This window comes from Elephas maximus, chromosome 2 (genome assembly GCF_024166365.1).
Source record: "Elephas maximus indicus isolate mEleMax1 chromosome 2, mEleMax1 primary haplotype, whole genome shotgun sequence".
In the NCBI taxonomy this organism is placed as follows: Eukaryota; Metazoa; Chordata; class Mammalia; order Proboscidea; family Elephantidae; genus Elephas; species Elephas maximus.
In genome coordinates, this window is record NC_064820.1 from 216,697,237 (window position 1) to 216,721,734 (window position 24,498).

The 24,498-nt window shown below is 42.7% G+C and overlaps 2 protein-coding genes across 6 annotated transcripts in view; both read left to right on the forward strand.

Annotated features, from left to right (window-relative positions):
• The window catches only part of LOC126070537 (zinc finger protein 420-like), a 406,055-nt gene that overhangs the window by 98,677 nt on the left and 282,880 nt on the right, over nt 1-24,498 (forward strand). Inside the window, exon 1 of one of the 5 annotated variants that reach the window (XM_049874803.1) lies at nt 21,990-22,042. The exons of 3 other annotated variants lie outside the window; for them this stretch is intronic. The gene's annotated coding sequence lies outside the window, so the exon portion shown is untranslated. One more of the 5 variants, XM_049874805.1, reaches the window with a different exon arrangement.
• On the forward strand, nt 6,630-10,692 carry LOC126070539 (zinc finger protein 345-like). The gene is made up of 2 exons (XM_049874812.1): nt 6,630-6,933; nt 7,811-10,692. The coding sequence occupies exons 1-2, from the start codon at nt 6,761-6,763 to the stop codon at nt 9,879-9,881; spliced, it is 2,244 nt and encodes a 747-aa protein (XP_049730769.1). The 5' UTR covers nt 6,630-6,760; the 3' UTR covers nt 9,882-10,692.

Sequence of the window (24,498 nt, forward strand, 5' to 3'; positions counted from 1 at the left end):
AATAAAGGGCGTCCTTGTCTGGTTCCCGTTCTCGGTGGAAATGTTTTCAGGCTCGCTCCATTTAGGATGATGTTGGTTGTTGACTTTGTATAAAGGCCCTTTATTATGTTGAGGAATTTTCCTTCTCTTCCTGTTTTGCTGAGACCTTTTATCATGAATGTGTTTTGGACTTTGTCAAATGCCTTTTCTGCATCAGTTGATAAGATCACGTGGTTGTTGTCTTTTGTGTTATTTATATGATGGGTTACATTGATTGGTTTTCTAAGGTCGAACCATCCCTGCATACCTGGTATGAATCCCCCTTGGTCCTGGTAAATTAATTTTTGGTATGTTCTTTAATTCTGTTGGCTAGAGTTTTGTTGAGGATTTCTGCATCTAAGTTCATGAGGGATATAGGTGTATAATTTTCTTTTTTTGTGGTCTCTTTATTTATTTATTTTTTATCAGGGATATGCTGGCTTCGTAGTGTGAGTTTGAGAATATTGCATACTTTCCTATGCTCTGAAATACCTTTAGTAGTAGTGGTGTTAAGTCTTCTCTGAAAGTTTCGCAGGACTCTCCTGTCAAGTCGTCAGAGCCAGGGGTTTTTTTTTTCCTTGGGAGCTTTTAAATTACCTTTTCATTCTTTTCTTTCGTTATGTGTTTATTTAGTTGTTGTACCTCTGTTTGTGTTAGTTTAGCTAGGTAGTGTCTTTCTAGAAATTCATCTATTTCTTCTAGGTTTTCAAATTTGTTAGAATATAATTTTTCCTAGTAATCTGATATGAATCTTTTAATTTTAGTTGGGTCTCTTGTGATATCACCCATCTCATTTCTTACTTGGGTTATTTCTTTCCTGTTATTCTCTTGTCAGTCTGGCCAATGGTTTATCAATTTTGTTAATTTTTTCAAAGAGCCAGCTTTTGGTCTTGTTAACTCTTTCAGTTGTTTTTCTGTTTTCTAATTTAATTCTGCTCTAATTTTTATTGTTTTTTTTTTCTTCTGTGGCTGAGGATTTCTTTTGTCGCTCTCTTTTTGTTCAAGTTGTAGGGATAATTCTTTGTTTTTGGCCCTTTTTTTCATTTTGGATTATGTACTTATTGGTAGAAATTGATCTCTGAGCACTGCTTTAGTTGTGTCCTAAAGGTTCTGATAGAAAGTGTTTTATTCTCATTGGATTCTATGAATTTCTTTATTCCGTCTTTAATTTCTTCTATAACCCAGCCGTTTTTGAGCAGGGTGTTGTTCAGTTTCCATGTGTTTGTTTTCTTTTCCCTGCTTTTTCTGTTATTGATTTCTACTTAATGGCTTTATGGTCAGAGAAAATGGTTTGTATGTATTTCAGTATTTTTGATTCTGTCACGGCTTCGTTTATGTTGTGTATGCTAGAGAATGTTCCATGTGTGTTGGAAAAGAAAGTGTACTTGGGTGTTGTTGGGTGGAGTGTTCTGTGTATCTCTATGAGGTCAATTTGGTTGATTTTTGCGTTTAGATCTTCCGTGTCTTTATTGAGCTTCTTTGTGGATGTTCTGTCCTTCACCGAAAATGGTGTGTTAATGTCTCCTAGTATTGTTGTGGAGCTGCCTATCTCACTTTTCAGTGATGTTAGAGTTTGTTTTATGTATCTTGAAGCCCTGTCACTGGTTGAGTAAATATTTAATAAGGTTATGTCCTCTTGTTATATTGTCCTTTTAAGGTTTATAGTGTGTGCTTCCTTATCCTGTGGTGAATTTAACTTTAAAGTGTATTTTGTGAGAAATTAATATTGCCACTCCTGCTCTTTTTTGGTATCTGTTTGCTTATTATATTTTTTCCATCCTTTGAGTTTAGTTTGTGTCTTTAAGCTTAAGATGTGTCTCTTATAAGCAGCATATAGGCAGATCATGTTTTTTATCCATTCTGGCGCTCTCTGTCTCTTTATTGGTGCATTTAGTCTACTTACATTAAACATAACTATGGATAGATACGACTTTAGTGCTGTCATGTTGATGTCTTTTTTTTTGTGTGTTGTCAGTTTCTATTTTTCACTTAATTTTTGTGTTGAGTAATTTATATTTATAGACTGTCTTTTCCTCTTATTTTGTTGCTGTTGATTTTGTTTTTACTGAGTTTTTATGCTTTTCTTGCATTTTATTTTGGTGTATAGGATTGTTAATCGCCTTTTTGGTTACCTTAATATTTACCCCTGTTTTCCTAAGTTTAAACCTAACTTTTATTTCTCTATATCACCTTGACTGCCTTTCCATATTAACGATGTATGACTACATTTTTTAGTCCCTCTGAAAAAAAAAAAATTTTTTTTTTTTTATTGTTTTAACATTGTGATTTTTTTACATGATGACATCTCTGTTGCTGTTTTGAGGGTTTTTTTAATCTTCGTTTTTTGTGTGTGTGATTTCCCTATCTCGGTTGATATCTGGTTGCTCTATTCTGTGTTCTAGTCTTGATGTGATGTCTGATATTATTGACTTTCCAACCACAGAACTCCCTTTAGTATTTCTTATAGTTTTGGTTTGGTTTTTACAAATTCCCTAAACTTCTCTTTATCTGGAAATGTCCTAATGTCTCCTTCAAATTTGAGAGACAGTTTTGTTGGATATATGATTCTTGGCTAGCAATTTTTTTCCCTCAGTGCTTTATATAAGTCATCCCTTTGCCTTCTTGCCTGCATGGTTTCTGCCGAATAGTCCGAGCTTATTCTTATTGACTCTCCTTTTTAGGTAGCTTTTCCTTTATCCCGAGCCACTCTTAAAATTCTCTCTTTATCTTTGGTTTTGGCAAGTTTGTTATACTGTGTCTTGTTGACTTTTGAGATCTGCCTTATATGGGGTTCAATGAGCATCTTGGATAGATAGCTTCTCCTTTTTCACTATATCAGAGAAGCTTTCTGCCAACAAATCTTCAACAATTCTCTGTGTATTTTCTGTTATCCCTTCCTGTTCTGGTACTGCAGTCACTCGTAGGTTATTTCTCTTGATAGAGTCCCACATGATTCTTGGTATTTCTTCATTTTTTTAAATTCTTTAATGATTTTTCTTGGAGTAAATTGGTACCAAGTCCATCATCTTCAGTCTCACTAATTCTGAGATTCTCCTGCAGTGTCATTCTATTGAGTTGTGTACTTCTGTAATTTTATTGCTAATCTTCTGAATTTCTGATTGCAGTCACTCTCTCTATGAATTCTTGTATCCTGTTAAATTTTTAATTATGCTGTTGAATAACCTTTTTAATTTCTTCGACTGCTTTATCTGTTTTCCGTGGCTTGTTCCACATTTTGCACGCTCTCCTTCTTGATCTCTTGAAGAGTTCTGTATATTAATCGTTTGTAGCTTATGTCTGGTAATTCCATGAATACATCTTCATCTGAAAGACTCCTTGATTATTTGTTTTGAGAGCTTGTTGAAGCAATCGTGTTCTGCTTCTTTATGTGTTTTGATAATGAGTGTTGTCTCTGAGCTGTCGATAAGTTATTGAATTAATTTATTTTCTGTTTGCTTGTTGTATTGTAGCTTCTTGCTTTGGTTTGTTTTCATATGCCCAGATAGGCTGCTTGAGTGATCTAGCTTGATTACTTCCACCTTTGAAGCTCTAACCACCTGTCATCAGAGGGCTAGAGCTGCTACCAGGTGTATGAGCCTAGGAGTTCATTCACTTTTTTTGTATCAGTTCAACTCAGGTGTTCAGGTATTTGGTTATCAAGTGTTTGGTACAGGCTCTGTCTTACAGTTTTAGAGGGGAAGTGGTGATTGGTGTAGACACAGGTATCTGGTTGCAGCAGGGGGTCATGCTCTGAATAAGGCAGGTGGCTGGCAACTGTCCCCTTGAGTGCCCGTGAGCAAAGTGCATCCATATACTCTACAGAGCACAAGTGGGTGGATTCTGCAGCCAGATGATGTGCACCTAGTGATTTTTGTTGTAAGGACTGGGAGGCACCAGTTATCCTTGGACCCCTTCGTGGGTGGCTAGATGAGGCAGGTGTAGCCACCAGTACTAAGGCCCCTGACGTGGATAGGTGAGAATCCTGTTTAATAGGTTAAGCAGTGTCAAACATAAAAAACACACCTCTCCACCACACAGCTGAAACAATTGATGTCAGATGTCAAGCACATACACTGTTGCAGTAACAAGGGCCTAATCTCCTGAAATGGGCCCACACAGGTCCATGCAGGGGTGAAAGGTATTCAAAGTCCGCATACCATTTGTGCTTGGGCAAGAGCTGCTTCTGTCCTGAGCTCCCCAGCTTAGGGGAGCTGGCAGATTATCTTTTCCCCCAATTGTTAATTTTTTCCCTCTCCAAGGCCGGGAGAATGCCTCAGGGTTCATAGCAGGACCCATCTCAGGTCTAGGGAAATCAACAGCCAGTGAAAACTGGCTCGGAGGCTGGAGGCATGGTAACAAACACAAGTGCTTAGCTTTTACCGAGAATACCGTCCTTCTCTGGTTCTGGAGATGTGAGTAGACTGTGTGGCTTGCTGTCTCTGCAAGGAAACTGCGTCACGAATGCTCCCGGCAGCGCCACTGCTGTCACTCCAGGTGATTGTGCCTGAGGGGCCCTGGTTTCCACCGAGTCAGCTCCTGCAACTCCTTGTCCCTTCTGATCCATCTCTTCCTCCTCCTGCTGCTCAGTCCGATTTCCTAACTTTGCTTTTGATGTACTGGGCTCCCAGCTTGATATATATGTAATAATTTCACTTGTTATTCGGCATTTGTAGTAAGAGGGATCACCAGAAGCATCTGACTAGTCTGCCTTCTTGGCCCCGCTCTCTCAGTTTACCTTTGTAATAGTATTGCCTGTCTCCATGAAAGGACAGACTGCATAATAGCGCGGCAGTGAAAACTACATGACAGACATGTAAGAGATTATAATGCCCCAAAATAATATTCCGTTTTCAGCTGGTGATCCTGTCAGCTCTTAATCACCAGGAGTTCCTTAAAAAAATACTGCAAGCTCATAGCTCTCGGTTTCAGATTTGTCTAGGCCACTAGGCCTTTCATGGCTGATGAGGGGCAAAAGGAAAAACTGCCAGTCCTGCAGTGTTTCGTGGTTATTATTATTATCTCATCATGCTTTCACCCTGTGCTGCTTGTTCTGTCAAATGTTCTTCTGGGTCCTCTGCAGGGAGCTGAACTTTTTTTTTTTTTCCTACAATGGAAAGATCGTCTAAATGTAGAAATAAGGCTTCATTTTAGAAGAGTTCTCCAATTTATGCTAAGTGTTCCGACTGTTATAAACATAAAGATGGAGAGCAATGAGAATGGAAGTGGTTGCAGTCAAACTGTGGGGGAGATAACTTCATTGCAGTAAAAGTATTGTTAAGTGTAGGAGACAGGATGCAATTAGGGAGAAAGTGAAAGTAGATACTGAAGGGATGAGGCTGATGGCCAAACCCTGGAGTAACCTTAGTAGAACACAGAACCCTTTGTCAGACCCCCATACTGTCTCTGTTCCCCAGGCCCGTGAGTCTGACCTTTCCTTACACACACTTTGGAGTACTTGGCACCTTGATGAGCTAGAAAATTTGGAATGTTTTAGGACTCAGTGGCTGTTGAGGATGTGGCTGTGGACTTTACCCAGGAAGAGTGGGCACTGCTGGATCTTTCTCAGAGGAAACTCTACAGAGATGTGATGATGGAAACCTTCAGAAACCTGACCTCGCTAGGTATGAGTGGCTTCATTTTTTTAAAATTTATTCTTTAGTGGTCAATTGGAAACACTGGTGGTGTAGTGGTTAAGTGCTACAGCTGCTAACCAAGAGGTTGGCAGTTCGAATCTGCCAGGGGCCCCTTGGAAACTCTATGGGGCAGTTCTACTCTGTCCTATAGAGTTGCTATGAGTCAGAATCAACTTGACGGCAGTGAGCTTGGTTTTTTTTGGTTTGAGTGGTCAGATATGTCATAATCATAGATGTAACTCCAGTATGTGAGCTGAGAAATGGGAATACATTGTTAAATAAAACAGGTATGTTCATTTGCTCTCTGGAGTATTCATATCCTGGCTTCCCAGTGAATACAAGGTGTTGTGTATTAAATTGGCTTCTCATTTCAGTTGTGGTTAAAGCCTTAAGGCTCTAAATAGTACAAGTGTGAGCACTGACTTCAGGGGTTTCTTTGGTGCCCAGAGAGAATATTTAGGGTCTGGGACCTTGTAAACCTTCTTACTTTGTTCATTATAAGTATGCCATTATTAATTTGCTATAAATAAGTTCATACCTGATCATCAAGAGAGACCCTGAGGACCAAAGTATTGGTTCAGTCTCAGGGAAGTGTTCATTGCTCTTCCCTGTCATCCCACATTATACTCCTCCATGAGCACCATGTCAGCCACACCCATTTGTTCTTCCAGAGTAGCAATAGGGACACCTAAGTAGCCTGCAGGTAGCACTCATCCAACTCTACTGTGTCAGGGGGTACCAGGAAGCAAGAATCCTTTGACGGACAAGGTCTGCATGGAGGGAATGAGATTGGAGTAAATCAGTTAGAAAACGTCTCATTTGGCTTGAAGAGTATGGACTTCACAGATACTTGTGCTTGCTTTTCTGACTTTCATCAATCCTACCACACCTGTGTTCATGGAGAAAGACTGTCCCCCTTTCCGCTTTTAATATTCTATGTGCATTGTGTCCAGTGCCTTTCTACTTCGCTCTTGTAATTACACCCTGTTTATTGTACCATCACTCCCAATCTTCATGGAAGCATTTCCTAGTGAATACCTTTTTGACCATTGCCAAAGTACTGAAACAGCTAGCTTTTCCCTCTGAGTAATTGCTTTCCTTTTTGTTTCATGTTTGAAACCATTGGGGCAGTTTCTCAAAACCATAATGATGGAGAAAATCTCTTCCCTGAAATTACAGTGGTACGATTTGTGAAAAATGACACCTGGTCCTCCATGGTAGGAGAAGTCTGCAAACTGCATGGCGTTGAAGATCAGAATTACAACCAGAAAATGCATGTGAGGTGAGTGACATTCACTCGAGATACAGCAGTGCTTCAGGAGACAGCCCTAAAAAGGTATCATGGCATTAAAGTATTTATATAAGGAGTGTAAGTGGCACAAATGTTTGAGCACTCCACTGCTAACTAAAAGATTGGCAATTTGAACCTACCTAGTGGCTGTGCAGGGTAAATATCTGCTGTATGCTTCCATAATAATTGTAACATGGAAAATCCTATGGGGCACTTCTGTTCTTTTATATGGGGTCACCTGGAGGTCCAGTTGACTGACTCAGCAGCGCCTTACAACAAGTATATATACACAAACACACATGTACACACATACATTTAATATGCGTATATATGTATACATAGTCCCTTTGGTTTGGATTCTGTTCTGACTCGAACATAGCGATCCTATAGGACAGTGTAGAGCTACCCCATAGGGTTTTGAAAGCATACACACATATGTGCGTGCACACACACACCCAGACACACACACATATGTATTGTAAACCCGTTGCCATCGAATCTATTGCGACTCATAGCAGTCCTACTGGGTGTGTTGGAACCACCAACGTTTAGATTCTAGTAGGGTGCAAACCTTTTGTGCTATCCTCGTATCTTATATATGTATATAAATGAGTTCTAATATTGTGTGTTCACAGAACTTTCACAGTACAGTATTTTCATAAATGTGGGTCAGGTATTGAATTTTTGAGATATATTTCCCTAATGTACAATTATGAGAAAGCCCCATATTTTAGAAACACAGTGAAGATAATGGTAACAGCTCTGCCAGATGATTTAATCTTTGAGTCATGAGACAATGCAGGGCAAAAAAAATACATGTTTACTGTGTATGGTGATGGTGAAACGGTAATAAATTTTTCTCCAACAGCATGCTGTCTGTTTTTAAGAGAAAACATATGGTAGAGAACATCTGTGAAACTAATGAAGACAATCAACGTGAACAGACCTTCAGTCGGATTCCAAATCTTTTCATGTTCCAGAGATCTCCAGTGGAAGCATATCCCTCTGAATGCTTTGAGTGTGAAAGATCCTTGATTGTTCATTCCTCACTTAAGCATCATATGAGCTCCCACTCTGGATCCAGTGCCTATCAGGGAAAAGAATGTGGAGAAGCCTGCAGTTGTCCCTCTCACCTCCGCACTCCTGTGAGGACTTTTACTAGAGGGAAACTCTATGAATGTAAAGAATGTGGCAAATCCTTTAGTCGGTCCTCCTATCTCACTGTACATATAAGAACTCACAGTGGAGAGAGACTGTATGAATGTAAGGAATGTGGCAAAGCCTTTCGTTATTCCTCAAGCTTCACTAGACATAAGAGAATTCACAGTGGAGTGAGGCCTTATAAATGTAAGGAATGTGGGAAAGCCTTTATTAGGTCTTCAGACCTTATTGTTCATGTAAGAACTCACAATGCAGCGAGGGTTTATAAATGTAAGGAATGCAGCAAAGACTTTTGTCATTACTCAGGTTTCACTAGGCATATGAGAGCTCACACTGGAGAGAGGGATTATAAATGTAAGGAATGTGGGAAAGCCTTTAATCAGCGTTCAGACCTCACTGCACATGGAGGAATTCACAGTGGAGAAAGGCTTTTTGTATGTAAGGAATGTGGGAAAGACTTCAGTTGGTCCTCAGACCTCACTGCACCTATAAAAATTCACAGTGGAGAGAGGATGTATGAATGTAAGGAATGCAGCAAAACCTTTAGTCGTCCCTCAGACCTTGCTAGACATATGAGAACTCACAGTGTATTGATGCTTTATGAATGTAAGGATTGTGTGAAAGCCTTTAGTCGGCCCTCAGACCTCACTGCACATATAAGAACTCACAGTGGAGAGAGGCTGTATAAATGTAAGGAATGTGGCAAAGCCTTTTGTTATTCCTCAAGCTTCAGTAGGCATATGAGAACTCACCATGGAGAGAGGGCTTATAAATGTAAGGAACGCGAGAAAGCTTTTAGTCAGTCCTCAGACCTCACTGCACATATAAGAATTCACCGTGGAGAGAGGCTTTATGAATGTAAAGAATGCGGCAAAGCTGTTCGTCATCCCTCAAACCTTCGTAGACATATGAGAACTCACAGTGGCGAGAGGCCTTATGAATGCAAGGAATGTGGGAAAGCCTTTAGTCAGTCTTCACACTTCACTGAACATAAAAGAATTCACAGTGGAGAGAGGCCTTATGAATGTAAGGAATGTGGCAAAACATTTATTCGGTCCTCACACCTCACTGTACATATAAAAATTCACAGTGGAGGGAAGCCTAATGAATGTAAGGAATGCGGCAAAGTTTTTAATTGTTCCTCAAACCTTCGTAGACATAGGAGAATTCACACTGGTGAGAGGCCTTATGAATGTACAAAATGTGGGAAGGCCTTTAATCAGTACTCACACCTCGCTACACACGTGATAACTCACTATGGAGAGAAGCCTTATGAATGTAAAGAATGTGGGAAAGCCTTTCGTAGGTCCTCAGACCTCACTGTACATATAAAAATTCACAGTGGAGGGAAGCCTAATGAATGTAAGGAATGCGGCAAAGTTTTTAGTTCTTCCTCAAAGCTTCGTAAACATATGAGAATTCACACTGGTGAGAGGCCTTATGAATGTAAGGAATGTGGGAAAGCCTTTCGTTGGTCCCCAGACCGCACTGTACATATAAAAATTCACAATGGAGAGGTGTCTAATGAATGTAAGGAATGCGGCAGAGTTGTTAGTTCTTCCTCAAACCTTCGTAGACATATGAGAATTCACACTGGTGAGAGGCCTTATGAATGTAAGGAATGTGGGAAGGCCTTTAATCAGTACTCACACCTCACTACACACGTGATAACTCACTATGGAGAGAAGCCTTATGAATTTAAAGAACGTGGGAAAGCCTTTCGTCAGTCATCATATTTTAAGTCACATATAAGAACTCAGCAGAGAGAGGCCTTATGAATGTAAGGAATGTGGGTACGAGTGTAGTCAGTCATCAGAACTCGCACATAAAAGAACTTACAGTGGAGAGAGTAAAATGTAAAAACTGTGGCAAAACCTTTAGTCCATCCTCGCACCTCACTACACATATAACTCACTGTAGAGGGAGGACTTTTGAATGTAAGCAATGCGGCAGAGCCTTTAGTTGGTCCTCACACTTTGCTACACGTATGAGAACTCACTGTAGAGGAAGGCCCTGTAAATGTAAGGAATGTGGCAAAGCGTTTATTTGGTCCTCACACCTCACTGCACATACGAGGACTCAAAGTGGTGAGAGTCTGTGTACGTGTAAGCCAACCTGAGAAAGGTTTTAGTTACCCCTCAGACCTCATTGAGTATATAAGAACTCATAATGGAGAGAGGTCTTACGAATGTAAGGAATGTGTAAAACCTTTCATCAGTCCTCACATCTCACTGCGCATTAAAGGATTCATAGTGGAAAGAAGTCTTACGTAAGGAATGTGGAAAAGCCTTTTGTCAGTTTCTAGTGCTTACTGAACATAAATAATCTCACAGTGGGGGAGACTTCATGAATGTAAGGAATGTGGGAATGCATTTTGTTATTTCTCATCCCCTAATAAATACATAAAGAAATCACCCTGAAGAGAAATATTTTGAATACCTGGAATATGGGAATTCCCTTGTGCATTCTGAAACCTCACTAATCGTATAAAAATTCACAGTGGAGGGAGGCTTTATAAGTATAAGGAATTTTTCCATATACATAAATTATTCTGATGAAACAACCAATGTTCAGTTGCAGACATTTACTTCACCCTTTAATATAAGCATGCATCTCGTACAAATAAGGCCAGTTTCCTACCAAAAAAACCCATATCATTGCTGTTCCTTACAAGTAATGAAAAGTTTTCTACCTATTCATTAAGTATCTATTATAGTTGTTTGGTTTTTTGAAATTAGTATCAAAATAAGATTTCCACATTGCCTTTTTGTTTGTAAATCTGTCTTACACAGAAACATTCTCCTGATTATCTTGTAAAATGCTAAAATATTCAGCATTCTGATACATTAAAACCTGTGACAGCCAGAACCTGTGAAAGTCAGAAACCTGTCAGAGACTCAGAAAACAAGGCAGCCCCATTGAGTTCCAGCTGTCACAGGATTCACTGTATTTGTTTTGTCATAATTTTGTTATAATTAGTTTGTCTTCTTTTATTTTTTGTAATGTAGACATTGAGTCTTAACACAGTTCTGTGTAAGTATAATGCAAATTAAAGATCTAATTAAAAATGTTTTAATAGCCATATTAACCGTTTCTGTCAAGTCCATTCTGACTCTTAGCGAGTCTATAGGAACAGAGTAGAACTGCCCTAGAGGATTCCTGAGAAGCAGCTGGTGAATTCAAACTACCAGCCTATTGTTTAACAGCCGGGCTCTTAGTCACTGTCCCACCAGAGCCGTATTAGAAAATTAACAACTTAAGTGTGAAATTTTTAATGAAAAATTTTACTTAACCCAATATATTCAGTTATTGTCTGTATAAAAATTTAAATGAAGTTAACAACTAATCAAAACAAATTTATTTGTGGGACATTTTACAATTCCTTTCTTTTGTAGTCAGCATTCCAGAGTCCAGAAGCAACACATCTCATAAATTTTACTGTTGAAAAAGTATATTCACTATCCCAGGTTACTCCAAACATACTTTTCCAATAACTGAGTCAAGTTTATTGTTATATTTAAATTAATTAAACTTAATTCACTTTCTTAGTTTCGCTAGCCACATAGGTTGTTGGTGCAACCCTATTAGTGTTTGAATGCAAAAGAAGTCCATGGATTACTTTGTACTTTTCCTTTTGCAGACCTGAAATCCATAATTTCTGTCCAAACCTCTGGTTCTTTTTAAAAATGCACATCTGTGCAATACATGGGCTGAGTTCTAAAGCAAAACCTGTTCCATTCAGTCAGTATTTTCTTGGCCTTTCACTGAACATTTAAAATCCATATTTTCTTACATCAGAAATACATATTCTTATTCCCAATACAAACTTAAGAGTGTAAGTTTTTTTCAAATTCGAAAGTAATGATGCTGAACACTGTTAAGTAGGTAAACTAAACTTTATTCAGGCTGTTGGGATAGGAGAGAGATCTCAGCATAAGACTGACTTCGGCTCATAACAGTGAAGTGAGAGAAGGGTTTTTTTTAGTGAGTTTTGAGTGACATGGGGCACTCGAACCTTACTAGGAGGACGTTGGAAAGCAGAGTTACGGCAGGAGGATGGGTTTATAGACACGAATTCTAATGATTTTCAAAAGTATTTGCTCAAGGCTGATTTATTAGGTTGAAGCAGGAAATATTCATAGGGTAAATGGTGTGAATGGGGAAATCTTACCACCTTCTGTTACTTTATATTAGTTTTTTTTTTTTTTTAAATCTTGGTTCCTCATAACATTTAAAATGGTTTCAATGAAATTATAGTACTACTAAATAAAAACATATTCTATGAAGTGTTGAGTTTCTCCGCCTCTCTTTTTGTACTTACTGGTTATACATTTCCATAAGGATATAAACACAAGCTTACCGTGCTCAAAGATTGGCCTGAGTACAGACTCTCTTCTGCACGGTTATGTGGTTAGTTTGATATTGTTTCGTTCTATTGAGTTGGCTCCAGCCTGTAGTGACATTATGTATGTTTTTGTGCACACTGCAGTCAATTCCAACTCATAGCGACCCCATGTGACCGTAGAGCTGTCCTGTGAGGTTTTCTTGGCTGTAATCTTTACAGAAGCAGATTGTTAGGTCTTTTCTTCCATGGAGCTGCTGGGTGGGTTTGAACTGTCAAACTTTCTATCAGTAGCCAAGTGCTTAAGGAGGGCTCCTTGACCTTATGCATAACAGAACAAATTGTTGCCCAGTCCTGCACTGTCTTTGTGGTCGTTGGTGTGTGTCAGGGATTGAATTGTGTCCCCCCAAAATACGTGTATCAATTTGGCTGGGCCATGATTCCCACTATTGTCCACTGTTTCGTCATCTGATGTGGTTTTCCTATGTGTTGTAAATCCTACCTCTATGATGTTAATGAGGAGGCATAGGTAGCAGTTATGTTAATGAGGTACAGCTCAAAATCTACAGGATTGGGTTGTGTCTTGAGCCAATCTCTTTTGCGATATAAAAGAGAGAAGTGAGCAGAGAGACAGGGGAACCTCGTACCACCAAAAAAGGAGCAGAAAACAGAGCCAGGAGCAGAGTGTGTCCTTTAAACCCAGGGTTCCTGCATGGAGAAGCTCCTAGTCCAGGGGAAGATTGATGACAAGGACCTTCCTCCAGAGCTGACACAGAAAGCCTTACCCTGGAGCTGACCTGAATTTGGACTTTTAGCCTCCTAGACTGTCAGAGAATAAACTTTCTTGAAGCCATCCACTTGTGGTATTTCTGTTATAGCAGCACTAGATAACTTCCAAACTGGGGGTCATCTTCTCAGCCCTGTGTTAGACAGTGTTATGTTGTGATCCATAAGCTTTTCATTGATTGATTTTCTAAAGTAGGTTGCCAGGCCTTTCTTCCTAGGCTGCCGTAGTCTGGAAGCTCCACTGATACCTCTCCACCATGGGTAACCCTGTTGGTATTTGAAATACTGGTGGTATAGCTTCCTGCATCAGCAACATACCAGCTACCACAGTATGACCAACTCGTAGACGGGTGGTGGCAGTTTGACATGCTGTTACGTTTACTTGTTTTGTGTTTTCATTTAATATCCAGGTGTGCTTTCCTTTTGAATTACTCCTTTAACACGTAAAACTTTCCCAAGGTTCAGGATTTAAAAAGTATATGAAAAGATGTAATGAGAAGTTTGACTTCCTCCTGTACCACTTGTGTTCTGTTAATATTACCACAAGTTGCTAACTGTTTCCATTCGTTTTCTGTGTAACCTTTCAGTGTTTCTCAGAAGATCCCTCTCCCAGAATACATACTTAAATATGTTATTTATCATGTTTTCATCACATAAGTATAGTTTTTCCCACTGAATATATACTGGATATCAGTTTATCTCAGTTCATAGAGTAGAGGAGGCCAAGGCATAGGCGTTGGCAAAAGCTGTGCATGTGTGCGGTAGAGCTCAGGAGGGCTGGTAGCCTTTTAACTTATGTCTCAGAATGTCCTTGGTCAACGTTGTTGTGTGCTGTCGAGTCCATTCCGATCATACTGACCATATAGGACATGGTAGAACTGCCCCATAGGGCTTCCTAGCCTGCAGTCTTTACGAGAACAGATCTTTAGGTCTATTCTCCTGTAGGGTCTCTTGGGTTCTAACTGCTAGTTAGAAGAGATGCACTTAACCACTTTACCACCAGGGCTGTTTCCTTGGTCAGTAACCGTGTGTAAATATCCTGACAGTTCACCTAATAGCCCCTTCGTAGCTTGTGCTCATCAAGTGGTGAAGATAAGAACCAAACCCCTTAAAGTCCTTGTTTTTTTGTTTTGCATGTAGATTGAAAATTTTCTGTTTTAAACATATGGTTCAAATATTCACCTTTAATATCAGTGATATAATTCCTAGCAATTTAAGGCCCTTCTGTTTAGGGACAGGTATTTCACGTAGGCTGTCTCTGTGAGAAGCCCTGGTGGTGTAGTGGTTAAGAGCTACACGTGCTAACCAAAAGGTCGGTAGTTCGAATCCACCAGCTGTTCCTTGGAAACCCTAAGGGGCAGTTCTACTCTGTCCTGTAAGGTCAGTATGAGTCAGAATCAGCTTGACAGCACTGAGGTTTTTTTTTTTTTTTTTGGTGTTTAGTCTCTGTACAGAAACCCTGGTAACATAGTGTTTAAAGCACTCGACTGCTGACCGATAGGCTGGTGATTTGAACCCCCCAGTCTTGTTTGGGAGAAAGATGTAGCAGCCTGCTTCCGTACAGATTTACAACCTCAGAAATCCTTTGGGGCTGTTCTACTCTATTTTCGTGTCGCTGTGAGTCGGAATCGACTCCATGGCAATGGGTTTGTATTTATTTTTGGTTTAGTTTCTGTGAGCCACCACCCATCTGTCACTTTGTTGTACTGTGGTGGTTTACATGTTACTATGGTAGCTGGAAGGTATGCCACCAGTATTTCCAGTCCCAGCAGGATCACCTAAATGGTCAGGTTTCATTGGAGGTGCCAGATTACGATGGGCTAGGAAGAAAGGTCTGGCCATCTATTTCTACCACCCATCTGTCACTTTGTTGTACTGTGGTGGCTTACATGTTGCTGTGGTAGCTGGAAGGTATGCCACCAGTATTTCCAATCCGAGCAGGGTCACATAAATGGTCAGGTTTCAGTGGAGGTGCCAGATTACGATGGGCTAGGAAGAAAGGTCTGGCCATCTATTTCCAAAAATTAGCCAGTGAACATCCTACAGATCAGAACAGGATATTGTCCACTGAGAATCAAACATGCCAATGATAGTGAAGATGTCACAGGACCGAGCAACTTTTCATTCTGTTATATATAGGATTGCCATGGGGTAGAGCCTAATGGGCAGCTAACAACAAAGGCTCTGAGAAAGGACACAGAGCCAGAAGGGGTTGGAATTTCTCAGCCACAGATCTGTGGTTCTCAGTGTCTCCATTAAATTATGCTATTGATTTTGTTAACCATTCTTAAATCCTTCTGTGTCTAAGCACTTGTTTCATTCACAGGGTGTCTGAAGGGGGGACAAAAAAGGGATATTTAGTTAAAATCTCTGTTTTAGGAGCCCTGGTTGCACAGTGGTTAAGAGCTATGGCTGCTAACCAAAAGGTCAGCAGTTCAAACCCACCAGCCGCTCCTTGGAAACCCTATGGGGCAGTTCTACTCTGTCCTATAGGGTTGCTGTGAGTCTCAATCGACTCCATGGCAACGAGTTTGGGGTTTTCTTTTTGCTTTTTTGGTTTAAATGTAGTAATAATAACCACCTCAAAGTAGCATAAAACTCGTATTTTCTCAGTTACTGTTGAGACTTTCACTTTTAAACCCAGGGTTCCAACTGTGCAGATGTAATTGTCAAACCCCACATGGCCCTGACAGGATCACATTTCTAGGTGTGTGATTTAAAGTGCTGTGGAGACCCACAGCTTTTAAATACCTGGATTTGATTAAGTCTGGACAAAGGATTCCTGACCTCTGGGGGCCCTCAGGTCTTTGCCCATGGAGAGGAGAGAGGTAAAGGACCCCACAGGAGGGTTCCCAGGGGCAGGATGTAAGTCTTGGACCCCTTTTCCTTTGCGGCTATGAGTCCCCTTTTTGCCTGGGTGCTCCTGTATTTCCCCTGGCAGAGACCTGGAGTCAAGTTCCTGCCAACCCATTTACTTAGGTATTCGAACATGAACAAATTACTGGACTTGCTCTGCCTGTATTTCTTTATTCTTAAAAGTGAACAAATAACATCTCTCAGGCACATTCACTGCCCTAACTTTAAGACACTGCTACCTGGCCCCACCTCTCAGCCCTGCTCCCCATGCAGCCCCAGCCTTATGCAAACACCCCCTCCACTTCTCTGAGATCTCACCGCGTTTCTGCTCTTAGCCTGTAAGTAAAATAGATGTTGGGATACTCACGCCGCTGGATGCTCACTGCACTGGGGCCACTGGAGCTGCCTGAGGGGTGAGGGGCGGTTACCACCAGGGAAGACATGGGCTCACACTGCTGTCCAGGTAGAGGGGCCACCTCATCAGGCTTAGTGACCCTCATGAAAACACCATTCTACAAGCACTGTGCTTACCTGGGGCTGTAGTCTCTCCTGAAGGTAAGAATAGTTCAACAGGCAGTGTTTCTGCGGACTGCCTAGCACCCCACCCCTGCCCCACATCACGTCCTCTCTGATGTTCCACGACCTGGATGTTTGAGTCACACCAGCCTCACAGCTCAGAAGACTGCACCTGCCCTCAGAAAGGCCTTTGAATTAATAGTTTTTCCCCTTTTGATGAGGAAATGTCTCAGCTTCCAATATGATGTGGCCGACACAACACTAGTCTTTGACCCTACGGTTTGAAACATTAGGTAGCAGCTGTGATCCACAGGACACCAAAAAGATTCCTGTGGATGAGAAGGGTGAGAATAAAGTCCTGTTGAGCTTAATGACCTGCAGGCCCAGGAAGTCAGGGGGGCCTGGAGATAGGATCAGGCCCCACCCTGTGCTGTTCCTGCCCCCGTCCCCACCCTGCTTGTGCACCAGCCACGCCCCATTCAAACAATCTACCTCCCATGCCTGGTCACTGTCTAAGCCCTGCCTCCTGTACCACACCTCCTACATCCTGCTTCCCTGCACTTTCCTGCTAACTGGGAAGTCTACTATGAGTAAAAGTTCCTTGCGGTGAGTGAGTTTCCATCTTTCTAGTTCAGACCTGTGCTTGCCATCGTTTCCAGCAGTCTTCCTCACCCCATACTCCACACCCGGACAGGGGTGGCTGAGGATGTTAAAGTCCCACCACCACCCACCCCATGCAGGTCCCAGCCCACCACTTAAGTCTCCTTGGCTGGCCCAATCCTGTTATGTGCTGAAGTGGCCCTTATTAGTGAATCTTTATCAAAAACGGAAATCCTGGTGACTTCGTAGTTAAGAGCTAAGGCTGCTAACTAAAATGCGAGCAGTTGTAATCTACCAGGTGCTCCATGGAAACCCTATGGGGCAGTTCTACTCTGTCCTATAGGGTCAGTATTAGTCGGAATCCACTTCACCGCCAAGAGTTTGATTTTTTGCTGCTTTTTTTTTTTTAATCAAAAACGCTGCTTTCAGAAGTCAACCTGTTGCACACACAAAAACATCTGTTATTTAAAAAATGACGAAATAAATACACATGGTGTTTGGAAAATGTATCAAATAGTTTTCGGATGTGTAACACTGAAGATTTCCTGCCTGCCCAACGACCTCCTCGTGGTAAACTGCTCTTAGTTTGGCCTTGCCTGACCAGATGTTTTATGTGCACTACGTATGCGATTTGTACATTTATATTGGTGTCATTTTCAACATTACCAACAGGGACGGCACACCACTCCTGTGCAGCTGTGGCGACCGCTGCGGAGGGAGGGGCCCCAGCTTCAAGCTGCAGTTATGGCCTGTCTTGGCGGCTCCTGCAGGGGAAGGCCTGGGTGGGACTTGTTCCCTGGAGGACCAAGGACCACATAGGTGTATGGTGTTGGGGAGGAACACCTTGACAAATGATGCGTCCAGGGCTGGCCAGAGTCACTGGGCTCTGAAGCAGCTAGCCAGGGTCAGGGTGGCCCAAGGCCTACCGTCTCTAGACAGGTGACTCCACCCTGGGCATGTACCTCTTACCTGTAAAGAGGATGTTGAGGTGTGGATCCTTGTCCGGCACAGCCCCCGCACTCCTCCTTAGCGCCTCCTGACCAGCACCTGCCCCTCCACAGTGGGAGAGACAACAGCTTGGTGAATGAATGCCTTCTCTGAAGACCCCAGAGGCCTGGGATCTGCAGGCCCAACTAAGAAAAGTTACTGCCCTAATGTCACCTTTGAACCCAGAACTGTGCCATCTTGGGGGAGTCGCCCCACTGTTCATGGGCGTCAGGGGAGATGTCATGCATGACCTCGGTCGCCATGGGAGGTGGATGTGTCTCTAGACCCCACGTACCCTAACTAAGGCGTTAAGCACTTGTTGCGGCTGTACAGGGTGGGGATATGGGGGACAGGAGGTCTTTGGTGTGTTTTCCTTTGCTTTTTGAATAATGGCCAGCTCCTCTCTGCCTATCCACTCTGCACATACCAGCCTCAGGACCTTTGCACGTGCTGCATCATACACCTAGAAAGTCCTTTTACTGTCCCAGGAGCCATCAGTCTTTGTTCAGTCATCATATTTACCCTCAGGCTTCCTTGACCGCCCAGGTGTGCTCCTGCCCACCAGCCAGCTTTGTTTTCTTCAGTGTCTTTCTTCTCCCACTGGAGCAATCCCGTGAGGGCAGGCTCTGTGTATCCCAGGCTCTGCAGAGAGGTAGCATGCACAGACGAGGTGCATAACCAGCCAGATGCCAGCCTTCCACCTGACCTGATAGTTAACGCCTTCCCACAGGTGTTCGGTGCTCCTACACCCACTAGGTAGACCTGCTGGGGTCACATCTTACCCGCCGTGCATGCCCAGGAGGAGACCCTCTCAGGGGCACCTTTGATGCCTCACAGCCTCCCCTTTCTGTCTCAGGAACCTATTCCCCGGATATTTGCCTTCCCCAGCATACTTGCGCCCTGCGCCCTGCTATACTGGACAGGGGTAGCCTGGCGTGTGGGATTAGAGTGGCGTAGGCCTTCCCTCTCTTGCCCTCAAATGTGTGGCACGGGTGATCTTTTTATTGTCTCTAGTTTTGTCTTTTCTATATAGTGGCTTCTTTCACTTAGAACATACACTTGAGGTTCACTCATAGGATTCCATGGCTTCGTAACTCAGTTTTTAAAAATTGTTTAGTGGAATTCCATCATCTACATGTACCACAGGTTGTTAATTCATGCACCCACTGAAGGATATCTTGGTTGCTTCCAGTTTTTGGCAATTTTGAATAAAGTTGCTATAAACACTTGTGCAGCTTTTTTTATGTGAGCATACATTTCAACTTACTTGGATAAGTACTGAGAGGAAAGATTGCTGAGTCACATGGTGTCATGGTTAAAGTTATGTGCCAGCTTAGCTGGGTCATGATTCTGTGGTTTGGCAGTTATGTAATGATGGTATTATGTAATGATGTAGTCATCCTCCATGATGTTATCTGATTTGATCTGCCAATCAGTTTCAGGGGAATTTCTTCAGGCTTGTGTCCTGCCTACAATATATATATGGACGTTCTGGCAAAGCTTGCTTGCTCGCTCCAGATCCTATGTCTGGCTTATCATCATCTGACCCCCAGTACTGCATGCCATGTTGGAATTTGTTAGCTTCCACAGTCCGTGAGCCAACAGCCTGCAAGCCTGCCAACTGATGTGGCAATCTTGTGTTCATCAGCTCCTGTGGCTGCGTGAATCAGGAGAAGCCCCCAGCCTGACGCTTGACCCACACACTTGGGATTTGCGAGCCTCTTTAATTGCATGAGTCATTTTCCTGAGATTAAACTCCCTGTCTATGTATATATATATATGTGTGTACCCCACTGGTTCGCTTTTCTACAGAATCCAGCCTAAGACATATGGGTAGCCTATGTGTAGCTTTGAAGAACCTGCTGGACTGTCTTCCAAAGTAGCTGTATCATTTTGTGTACCCAGCAGGGATGAGTGAGAGTTCCTGTTGCCCCACATCCTCACCAGCGCTTGGTGTTGTCAGTGTTTTAGATTTTAGCCATTCTAATAGACGTAGTGGAAAATGTGATGGAAAATTCAATAGGATGTCCTCATCGAGATATTTATGAAGGACATATGGCCTTCCCAGGTATTTGGTTTCAATCACGAAACCATCATATGGTGTGCATTGTCATCTAAAAGAGGGTTGATTCCAATAGATCTCAGAAGTCTTCCAGATAAAACCACCTTAAAGACCAGCTCATCTACCTGGGGATGAGGCAGCTGAAGAGGAAATTTAACAAAACTGAGGATAATACTCGACTTATAAGTCAGGAATTCCTCAAGCAAAATAATGAGAGGGGCCAAGAGCCTGCTGTCCACACAACTCATCACTGAAGAGTGCAGCCAGGAGTTTCCCCCTCTGTACTGCTCTCTCGTGCGTCCTGAAGCCACACATTCCACAATGGGGAGGCGGGCTCAGTGTCCAATAGGTCTACTTTCTGGGCCAAGACATCCAGGAAGCTCTCTGTATCTTGTGGCAGCTCAGTATGGGATACTACATGGGGCATCCACCCTTGCATTAGGCCTGTATACACATTAAAGAAACACTTCCAGTATTGTTCAGTGACATCACTGTTCATTCTCTGAACATAAGGCAGCCTCCTTGGCCCCACAGAGCATCCCAATATCTGAGAGCTGAAGGAACAGAAGCCTTGAGGAGAAGCCTCCGGGCCACCACTCCACATTCCCCTTGTCAGGCTGGGCTGGGACCCGCTTAGGGAATGAGTGACAGCTGTAAACCCCTCAGGGCACCTAGCACTCAGGAAGCCTCCATGTCTGTCAGAGTCAGGGAACTCTTTGAGTGTAAAGAGTGAGGTGTGTGGAAAGACGGGTGACAGGGCTCAGCGGGGACAGGAAGATGAAGTCCTGTAAACCTAGGACCTGAAAGCAAGATAAACATTGTCCCCAACTTCCTGACTCAGTAAACACAGGCTCAGCCTTGCCATACTCCCTAGATTAGGCTGCATGAACATTTTGTTCTGGGATGAAGGGGTTGAAGAAAGCCTCAGTTCCTTTCCAGAGTCAACCACGGTGGGCTCACAAGCCAAAGCAGCAAATAAGACCCAGCTCAACCCTGGTCCAACCCTCCTCTCTTTCCCTCACCATTATTCAAAGAGGACCCTGTTTTAGGATCTAGGAAAGGAAGACCCTTCCCATTCTGTCACCTGGGGACAAAGGTAAAGACGTAAAGGCAGTGAATCTAAAAGAAGCATCCCAATCCTCTCACTTTCACCAATAATAGAAACCCACAGGACACCACAGAAGAAACGCTGCTTCCTGAAGGGACAGTTTCCTAAAACTCCAGCATACCTAACTGGAAGCTAGTTACAGATGCTAGCATAGATTTTTGCAGCTATCCTGGCCTAAATGACTACTGACCGTTGACACTGCCTACCTGCTGGAGGTTGTGAATAGTAATATGACCTTAGGCTCTTCAGATAAAGACTTAAGTAGAACTAAAAGTGGAAAAGTCAAAGTTAAGTAACGTTCATCCAAACTGAAAATTTTTTTACTGGGTTTTAGACCTGGAGCAGTGTTTCCAAGCTGTAGCATATAAAACATGGAACCCGTGGAGGGCCTCTTAAAGGGACTCCTGGGCCTACGTTCATGTGATCAGCTCCACTCTGCCTCTTGTCATCGCAGGCCCCACCCCCTGCTCCGCCCTCCTCCGTTCATTTGTGTTTCTCGTCCCCGCCCTTGCTCAGCTCCGCCTTGCCTCACCCCGCCCTTTGCTATGCCAGGCTGGCCCCCTGCACATTCCCGCCCCACCCCTTCACACTCCAGGCCACGCCCCCGAGTAGCCCCGCCCCGGTGCGGCGTTTCCTGTCCAAACGGAAGAGGCTCCCTGGGAGGACAGTTCCGGGAGGTTAGGTGAGTGACTTTTTCTGATTCAAATCCAAGCTTCGCGACCACCCCCAGCCCCATCCTTCCCGCTCGGAATCCGGGGGTTCCTGCGGACTTTGAACACCCCTACCCACCCGGCTCCCGCCCCGGATCCGGGTCCGTTTCCTGTTAAAGCAGCTCAGTGGTCCGCCCGGCCTCCCCCTCTCCGGCCGGTGACCCACCTGCCCCCTTTCCTGTCGGAGCCCTTCCCCGACCCCTCCCCGGAGAGGCCCCGCGGGGTGGTCGCCCTGTGCCGGCAGCCCGGTCCCCTGGGCTCTCAGGGCGGCGCCGGCCGCGCCCCGTGCCGCGAATCAGGTAGTTTTGTTTATCTCGTCATTTTCAATCAGGTGATCTGTTTCTTTCATTCCTGAAGCTTATCATTTCTCTAAGGTTTTATTGATATTTAGTTCATTTTAATACGAAAATTGGGTTTTTCTGTTTTGTCTTCTTTGGATTACAGGCTTGAACAGTCTGTTTCGTTTCAATCCCCTCTCTCCTTTTTGTTTTTTTTTTTTTTTTGAACGTCTCTGGGTGGCCCCTAAGGTTTTTGCTGGTGTCAACCAAAAAAACCAAACCCAGTGCCGTCGAGTCAATTCCTATTCAAAGCGACCCTATAGGACAGAGCAGAACTGCCCCGTAGAGTTTCCAAGGAGCGCCTGGCGGATTCGAAGTGCTGACCCTTTTGTTAGCAACCTAGCACTCCACCACTAAGCCACCAGGGTTTCCTTTGCTGGTGTACTAACCTAAAAAAATGGATGGCGGTTTGAACTGGCAGGTGACACTGCGGGAGACGCCTGTGCTTTTATAAAGATTGCAGCCAAGAAAATCCTGTCCTGCATTTCTGCTCTGTAACGCGTGGGGTCGCCCTGAGAGGAAATCCACTCCAGGGCAGTGGGTTTTTAATTTTTTTGTAAGGTTTTGTTTTCAAAGATACAATTATTTCAAGATCATTGCTTTGAGCATGTTCCCTGGTTGAATACTTTGATTCTTAGTGGTGACAATGACTTTAAGTTGGTCGTTTTCCACTTTTCACATAGATTATAAAAAGCGTTTTTGTAATCACGCCTATGTATATAAACTGTTTTCGCTTTTTAATGTGTTTCGTTTCGCTTGCACTGTCTGACTTTTGTTTACTTCCATTTTGATTTCACTGCAAGAATTGTGGCCTCCCGATTTTCTTTTTTTTTTTTTTAAAAAAAAAAAAGCAAGATTGTTTCATAGCTTTATTTCTAATTGAAGACAACACAATATCCAGAAGTAGGAGAATTGTTAAATACGGTGAGATATCATCTTATTTGAAATTAGCTGACATTTTCTTTATGACTCATTACAGGGCCATATTTGATGAGTGTTCAGTCAGTGTATCCAAATGTCTTTGATAAAGGTTCAGTTTGTATTCACTAATTTGTTGTTGCTAGGTGTCCTCAAGTTGATTCCGACTGATGACACTGTGTGACAGAGTAGAACTGCCCCATAGAAATTTCTAAGCTGTAATCTTTATGGGCACGTACTTTGGATATGTTATCAGGAGGGGCCAGTCCCTGCAGAAGGACGTCATGCTTGGTACAGGATCAGTGAAAAATAGGAAGACCCTCAGCGACATGGATTGACACAGTGGCTGCAACAATGGGTTCAAACAGCAACAATTGTAAGGATGATGCAGGACCAGGCAGTGTTTCATTCTGTTGTAGATACGGTTGCTGTGAGTCAGAATGTACTGTATGGCATCTAACAACAACAACAGTCTTCATGGGAGCAGATTGCCAGGTCTTGAGTTCAAATGCCCATCCTTTCATTTAGTCACCAGTGTTTAACCATTGTGCCATCAGGGCTCCTTGTTCACTAATTTAGATATACTAAATTCTCAATATTCTTAACATTTTATTGCATTATAGACATGGTGATTTCACTGGGGATTGTTTTTAATTTTTCCCTTGAAGCTTAATGATTAATGAATTTTTCATTTATATGGGTGTTTCTATTTAGTCATGTTTTCAGCATAGGTTTTTATGTGCATACATAGACTTGAATAGTTTATCTTCATGTTGCCTTTTCCCTTTTGTTAGTTGCCATTGAGTTGATTTTGCCTCATGACAAACCCATGTGTTACAGAGGACTGTTCCATAGGTTTTCTTGGCTATGTTCTTCGTAGATAATGAAGGCACTGTTTGTTCACTGTAAGTTCTTATTGCAATAAGGATGCTCTAATGGGCAGTCATGTTGCTTTCCTTTGTAATGCACACAGATGTCCCAAGAGCAATCTTCCTTTATTATTTTTTTTTAGAAGATAATTAAATTAAGTACTACTGGAGTTAAAGTACTGCCATAGTTAGGGAAACTTGACGTTAAGGGTATTGTCCTCCAGACTGCCAAATCTGCAAGACATCTGATACCAACTGCAAGTTAGGAGTTTACCAAAACCACCCTCAGGTTCCATATAGAAA

Excerpts from the sequence above, each read along its gene's own strand:
- LOC126070539 (XM_049874812.1), top strand. The coding sequence starts at position 6,761 with ATGTTTGAAACCATTGGGGCAGTTTCTCAAAACCATAATGATGGAGAA. Across the intron at positions 6,934-7,810 it reads AACCAGAAAATGCATGTGAG|CATGCTGTCTGTTTTTAAGA; the intron begins GTGAGTGACATT and ends TTTCTCCAACAG.